The following is an 8,004-nucleotide window of genomic DNA, read 5'->3' as shown; positions in this document are numbered from 1 at the left end:
TCTTTCACCATACTTATTTAACCTGTATGCTGAGCAAATAATCCAAAAAGTTGGGTTATATGAAGAAAAACATGGCATCAGGATTGGAGGAAGACTCATTAACAACCCGAGATATGCAGATGATACAACCTTGTTTGCTGAAAGTGAAGAAGACTTAAAATATTTACTGACGAACATCAAAGAGCACAGCCTTCAGTATGGATTGCATCTCAATACAAAGCAAACAAAAATTCTCACCACTGGACCAATGAACAACATTCTTATCAATGGAGAAAGATTGAAGTTGTCAAAAACTTCATTCTTCTTGGATCAACCATCAACACTCATGGAAGCAGCAGCCAAGAAATAAAATGACATATTGCATTAGGTAAATCTGCTGCACAAGATCTTTTTAAAGTGTTGAAGAGCAAAGACATCAGCTTGAGGACTAAGGTGCACCTGACTGAAGCCATGGTATTTTTAATAACCTCATATGCATGTGAAAGCTGGACAGTGAATAAGGAAGACCATAGAAGAATTCATGCATTTTAGTTATGGTGTTGGAGGAGAATACTGAAAGTGCCAACAGATCTGTGTTGGAAGAAGTGCATCCGGAGTGTTTCATGGAGGCCAGGATGGGCAAACTTCGTCTTTCATACTTTGGACGTATTGTCAGGAGGGACTCATCCCTGAAGAAGGATGTCATGTTTGGTAAGGTGGAGGGTCAGAGAAAAAGAGGAAGTCCCCCAGCGAGGTGGATTGGCAAAATGGCAGCATCAATGGGCTCAAGTATGGCAATAATTGTGTGGTTGGCCCAGGATTGGGTAGTGTATCGTTCTGTTGTGCATAGGGTCACTATGCATTGGTACTGACTCGGTGGCACCTAACAACAACAACAACACACTTTACTGAGCTCAGGCGATATCACTCACTATACTAAATACCACATAGAATAATAATGATTTCTGGATCAGTGATAGAAAAATAAGACTAGGGTAGCATGTGATTTTTTTCAGATGTTTTTGTTGTTGTTGTTAAGTGCCATCAAGTCAGTGCCAACTCGTAGTAACCCTGAATAAGGTTTCTGAGGAGCGACTGGTGAACTTGAACCGCCTACCTTGACGATCAAAACAACTTTGCAGTCCAACTTATTAACCTACAGTGCCATACCAGGAGCTCTGTTTTCAGATAAGTTTCCGTAACATTTATCATTGTAAATATTGAAGGAGTAATGATTTGATATCTATAAACTCTGCTTATATCGATTGCTTGTTTACTCAAAATGCCATGAATAACAATGATAGTAGTGGTGGTGGTTTTATGGCAAGGATTCAATTCCAACTCAGCGTGACCCTGTATAGGATTTCGAAGGCTATAAATCTTTATGGGAGCAGAAAGCTGGTAGGTTTGACCAGCAGTCCTTGTGGTTAGTAGCCCATCTCCTAACCCATTAGCTACCAGAGCTCTTTCTGTAATAATAATAGTGAGTATATGATAAGCTCTAGACTGAAAAATATAAGTTCGTGGTTCTAGCACGCCAGCTGCCGAGGGTGAAAGATGAAGTTTTTGCACCATTGAAAATCCAAAGCGTCAGAAACCTTAGTCAGGGTTGCTATGAGTAAAAATGGACTCAGTGGCACTTAACAACATGTATATAAGGTTTATCATGTACCAAATCTCCAACTGCTGTCAGCCTGTACTGTGGTGGCATTTTTGTGGTTAGAATGCTAGAAGCTATGTCACTGGTGTTTCAAACACTAGTAGGGTCACCAATGGTGGACAGGCTTCAGTGGAGCTTTCAGATTAAGGCAGACTAGGAAGAGCCGAGCAATCTACTTCTGAAAATTAGTCAGTGAAACTCCTATGGATTCCAACAGTATATTATTTGATATGGCACTGGAAGCTGGGTCCCCTGAGCTGGAAGACACTCAAAATACACAGTGACTGCAATAATGGACTCAAGCACACTTAACTATTGTGAAGATGGTGCAGGACCAAGCAACATTTCCTTCTGTTTTACATGGAGTTGGCAATAGCATGTACTACATACTATTGTAAATGCTTTACTTGCTACAGCATACACTATTTTTACACAAAATAACGTGCATTATATATTTTTTGCCAACCATGCAGTCCCCTCAGCATCCCCTGCAGGGGGTCCCCCCTCCTGTGTTATTTTTGTAAGCACATTATGTGTGTGGGTGATTTATTTGCCTAAAAATGCAGTACTTAGAAGAATGAACTCAGTGAATCCATTCTTATTTTTATACTAGAAATCACAGGTCTCACCAAGGTGTCGATGTCTTGTGTTCTGATGGATCTACTGTGTATGCACCTTTCACTGGAATGATTGTGGGCCAGGAGAAGCCTTATAAAAACAAAAATCCTGTCAATAATGGTGTTCGGATATCTGGAAGAGGTAAGAAAAGTGTATATCCTTGGGACACTGACTAGAAATGTTGATGCCTATTTAAACAAACAAACAAAAAAACACTCAGGCATATGTAATAATTCACACCACCAAAGGACGCATTCCACAAGTCTGCCTCCCAGTTGCCAGCTCTTAATCCCTCTCATCCCATGAATCTAGAGTCCTCAGCTGCTCCCTCTCTCCATGTTCCCATCTCTGCCTCCATCTAGGGCATCTCTGCTTCTCTGGATAGGTCTCGCATTCTGCTTGTGCTATTCTCCTTTAATGGTTCCAGAGTCCTTTGTTTCTGAACTGTAAGATTAACTACTCCCCTGTTTTTGTTACAAAACTTCTACCTTTACAATTGTGACAGTCACAATTAGTCATGATAACAATTACTATTGAATCATAAGAATCATATCCCCATCTCTTTTAACCAAACCCATCTAGACAAGATGAAAACTATTCAGTGGGGACTCTTTCTTCCCCCACACAATCTTAAACTAAACTCCCTCTTGAAACCTTGTAAGCCAGTCACTTCATGCCTTTATTGCCCCCTCATTTTAGGTAGCCAGTGTCTAAGTTGCCCATCTCTATCTGCCCTGTGCACAGAGGGCATAGAATTGATACTTCATGTGAAGACTCCTCCTTCTCTGTTCGTATTTAGAGTTACTACTTCCATGAGTGGTGTCCTGGCATGGCGCTGTGGGTTAATGCTGCCAGAAGGCCAGTAGTTCAAGCTCACCAGTCACTCGGAAACCCTACGCAGGGGTTGCTACAGGTCGGAACCAACTCTATAGCACTTAACAACAACAAACCTCCATGAGTATAGGTCAAGTTCATCAAATTGTAGCAAATTACCCATATTTCCTTTATCAAAAATCATTTTGTTCTTTTTTTTTTTTTTGTCTTCCTCTAGTCGAGTTCTGATATCAAGCCATCGAGTTTAGGTCAAATGGGTACTGTCTGCAACTTTGGGTGTTCTTGTGAAATGCCTATTTGTTTTAATGCAGTTTTAAATTTTCTTAAAAATGATAAAACCTAGAATATAAAGGATAGAGGGTATTAAACTGCAATAGCTGACACATTTTCAAAGACGTTCCTCCACCACTTTCCTTGAAATCATCTATTTTATGTAACACTTCATCAGACTGAACAGCTGACTGAATGTCTTCCTTCAGGTGGTCCTCATGGTTTTGCTTAATAATCTAGAAATAAAATTACTTTTGGTAATTTTAATTATAATGGCTAATTTAATTTATCAAACACCCCCATTTGAAAATGTTGACATTTCTACAAGCATTGGAAAGGAAATAGTATCAAAAGCTTCCATGTTCTAGGTAAAGCTTAGTTTCTTAGTACTCAAAGAATTGAGTTTGTTATCTATCTTAATTTTATTGAGATGTAACCACCAAAGAAAAACATGTGCTTATTATAAGTGTACAGCTCAGTGGGTTTTCATAGTGAATACATTTGTGTAACCAGCGTCTAGAACAAGAAAAAACAGTACCAGAATCCCAGTCTCTTCTGCTACCTTTTAATCACTATTCCCATCAAGGGTAATCCAAACTACTAACACTTTATATTAATTTTGCCCATCTTAGAAAATTACAAAGTGCACTGTATTTGGTGGGACTTCTTCCATCCCATATCATGTTGATGAGATGCATCCGTATTTCTTTTTATTTTTATTTAGGATTTCAAAATTAATCTTTTTCTTTTTTTTTTTTTTAAATTGTGACTTAGGTGATGGTTTGCAGAGCAGTTTTCCACTCAACAATTCATAGACCTTTTGATTCATTAAATTGACTGCAACCTCACAATGAAATATCTCTCTTCCACTTCTTCCCAGTGTAGCCTGCTTCCACTCCTACTTTCCTAACCCTTTTGAACTTTGTCCTTTGGAAAATGCTGCCCTTTTGTTCTCAGATGGTTCATTAGTCTAAGGTGTGAGTACTTTCTCAGTGTTCACCTTATAAACGTATCGTTTAGCTGAAAATTGAGCCAGGGGGGTGAATTCATTTCCAGATCTGAGGGATGACTGAGGGCCACAGACTAAGGGCCATAGTCTCAGGGATTCCACCAACCCTTATTAGACTAGTGAACCTTGTCTTTCTTAGGATTTTCAATTTTATTCCATATTTGTCTTCCATTCTATCCAGGACCATTAGTTGTGATCACTTTCAGAGCAGTGGATGGTGGGCCCCATCTAGTTCTTCTTGTCTCAGGATTACAGAAACGGATACTCATGTGTTCCATTAGTCCATGTTTCCATATGTCTTCAATTTGCATCCCTCGTCATTCTTTCAGACCTGATACAGCCACATTTTTAAATGTAGTCTTAGTTTGTTTATTCTTACTGATGTATCATAATATATAATGATATCTTCATATATGGAATCATCTATAGACAGACATTTGGGTAGTTTTCAGTTTTAAGCAATTGTGAAAATACTGCTATGAAGTTTCTTGTACATTTAGAAAAAAATTATTGTATTTTCAGTGAGGTATACACAGCAATTTAGGTTCCCATTCAACCATTTCTACAAAAGTTGGTCAGTGACATTGGTTACATTCTTCACATGCATGAACATTCCTCATTATTTCTCTTCTGGTTGCTTCATTTCCACTAATGTAGTTTTCCTGCTCCCTTACATACTCATATTTTTTTTAATGTAATTGCTGATCATTTGGTTTTATACCGGTGAGTTTAAAAGACACACATACTTGAGAATTCTAGTCATTAATTTTTAAGCCTATTTGTTATTCAGCTATAGGGTGACAGATGGAGTTAGTTTCAGTTCAAGATTTGAAGAGTATGTCAGGGCAGTAGTCTCAGGGAGTCGTCCAGTCTTAACCAGTTCAGTAGGTCTGTTTTTCATTTGTTGTTGTTTTGTTTTTGTGTTAGTTTTAGGAATCTGACTGGGAATTTTCCTTCCATTCTATCAGGGCTCATCTATTGTAGTTCTGATTAGAACAGTTGGCAGTGGTGGTGGACACCATCTAGTTTTTCTGGTCTTCAGGTAGATAAGGTCATGGTTCATGTAGAATATTTGTCCTGTAGTCTAGTTTCTTTGACTCTTTGGTGTACTTTCTCTTTTCCTTTGAATCTTGTGCATGCTTTTAAATAAACATATATGTGCATTCCTGTTGGAAGTGGGTGCAGATGTCACACTCTTTACCAAGGGTGCTAGAAACACTTTTTGAGAGAGCCCACATTCTTGAGGAGTTACATGGTAGCTGTTCTTTGTAGGTCAGAAATGACAAGAGGCACTATAACCAATTCCTATACTTGAATCAGTTCATAGGCCCAGATCCCCTTGAAAGAAAGAGAGATGAAGTAAGTTCCTTTGAGAAAGCACCGTGCTGCACAATCATTTCCCACTGCAGTTCCTTTTCTAGTCATTCCTACAGGAACCTGCAGTCACTGAGCAGAGCAGGGTGACAGTACATTAGGGAAGGAGAAATAATCAGATTTGGTGGATTATCTGACACTGACTCAAAACTGCCATGGATTCCTAGAGAACCAAAAGGTCACTGTGGTCCACCAGTAAGAATAGAGGTTTATGATGATCAGGTAATCACTGTAGTTTTTGCTCAAATCCATTGTACAGTGGGTCCAGTACATCCCAATTCCACGCTATGGTTATTTACTCTGAAGGACTAATTTGGAATCAACATACTCAGCAATTGACAGAGTGCTGTAGGAGTGGAATGATTAGGTCATATGCTACATGTATCTTCAGCTTTCATAAGTACTGCTGATTTTCCAAAGTAGCCTTAAACTTCTACTGGCAGTAAACAGACGTTCTAGTTGTTCCACACTGAGTTGAGTATTTGATTTCTACTTCCCATTTTTTTTCATTTGAACCATTCTGATATATAGTGGGATCTCGTGGTTTTAATTTGCATTACCCTGATGTCTAATAAAATTGAGCAACTTTTCCTATTTTTGGTAACTTGGATATCAATCGTCTTTTGTGAAGTGCCTACTGAAGTATTTTGCCCATTTTTCTATTGACAATGTAGCTCTTCATATATTACAGATATGTCTTTGATCAAATATACACATTGCAAATATCTTCCACTTTGTGGGTGACATTTTCACTTTCTTAATTTTGATTTTTGATAAACAGAAACTTACTATTTTTTTTTCAGAAACTCATTGTTAATGTAGCCCAATTTTGTAGTATTTTTCCTTTATTGTTAATTCATTGTTTGACCTGTTTGAGAAACCTTTATCTACTACTAGTCATGAAATACTCTTCTAAGTTTTTATCCACAAGTTTTATTGTTTCATCTTTCATATTTAGACCTATAATCCACCTGTCATTGGGTTTTGTGTAAGGGATGAGGTATGGTTCAAGATTAATGGTTTCCCATAGTAGCTCAGCAATGCCGACTTAAAAATACTGTTTTTGTCTACTGCACTGCAGTATATTTTGTCTTAAATCAGAGTCTGAATATATATGGGTCTTTTTCTATTGTGCTTCATTAGTCTGTCAATCTTGCACAAAAACAACAATGTCTTATTTAACTCAGCCTTATACATCTTAATATTTGGTAGTGTTGTTGTTAGGTGCCATTGAATCGGTACCAATCCATAGTAACCTTATGCACAGCAGAACAAAACACTGCCTGATCCTGGGCCAACTTCATTACTGTTGCCACACTTGAGTCCGTTGATGCTACCACTTGACCAGTCCATCTCATTGGGGGTCTTTCTCTTTTTCTCTGACCCTCCACTTTACCAAACCTGATATCTTTCTCTAGAATCTGGTAGTGTAAGCCTTGACAATTCTTAGGCTGTATGCATTTCCAAGTAAATTGTAGAATGACTTTGTCGGTTTTCCACTAAAGACTAGGATTGTACTGAATACCTAGATCAATTTGAGAAGAACTAACTCTTCATTGAGTCCTTCAAATAGTGAATTTAGTATATCCTCCATTTATTTGGGTATTCTTTCCTTGTCAGATTGTTGTTGTTAAGTGCCGTCAAGTGGTTACGATTCATAGCGGCCGTGTACAGGGTTTCTGAGGAGTGGCTGCTCTTACTGATTTTCCTGTTTATATCTTCTATGTTGTTGTTATTGCTAAGTGCCATAGAGTCGGTACCAGCCAATTTGTTGTTTTTAAATGCTGTGGAGTCGATTCTGACCCATAGCGACCGGCCCATAGCAACCCTGTATAGGGTTTCCGAGGAGCAGCTGGTGAGCTTGAACTACCAATCTTGCAGTTCAAATGGCTTTGCAGTCTGGCGCATTAACCCACAGCACCACACCAGGACTTCTATATTGTTGTTGTTGTTGTTAGGTGCCATTGATTCGGTACTGACTCATAGCAACCCTATGTACAACAGAATGAAACACTACCTGGTCCTGGGCTAACCTCACAATTGTTGCCATGCTTGAGCCCAATGATGCTGCCACTTTGCCAATCCATCTTGCTGGGGTCTTCCTCTTTTTCTCTGACCCTCCACCTTACTAAACATGATTTCTCTCTCTAGTGATTGGTCCCCTCCTGACAGTATGTCCCAAGTATGAGAGATGAAGTCTGGCCATCCTGGCTTCCAAGGAGCACTCTGGCTGCACTCTTCCAACACAGATCTGTTTGTT

General features: G+C 38.9%; 1 protein-coding gene across 1 annotated transcript in view; it reads left to right on the top strand.

Moving 5' to 3' along the window:
* Positions 1-8,004, top strand: part of LECT2 (leukocyte cell-derived chemotaxin 2) — a 33,542-nt gene that overhangs the window by 23,987 nt on the left and 1,551 nt on the right. The window contains exon 4 of the mRNA XM_006866094.1: positions 2,253-2,398. Coding sequence (XP_006866156.1) covers positions 2,253-2,398 — 146 coding nt within the window. The remainder of the gene's footprint in view (positions 1-2,252; positions 2,399-8,004) is intronic.

The sequence above is a fragment of the Chrysochloris asiatica genome, unplaced genomic scaffold (genome assembly GCF_000296735.1).
Source record: "Chrysochloris asiatica unplaced genomic scaffold, ChrAsi1.0 scaffold00087, whole genome shotgun sequence".
NCBI lineage: Eukaryota > Metazoa > Chordata > Mammalia > Afrosoricida > Chrysochloridae > Chrysochloris > Chrysochloris asiatica.
Note: the sequence above shows the minus strand (reverse complement) of the source record. Positions and strands in the feature narration are given on the sequence as shown.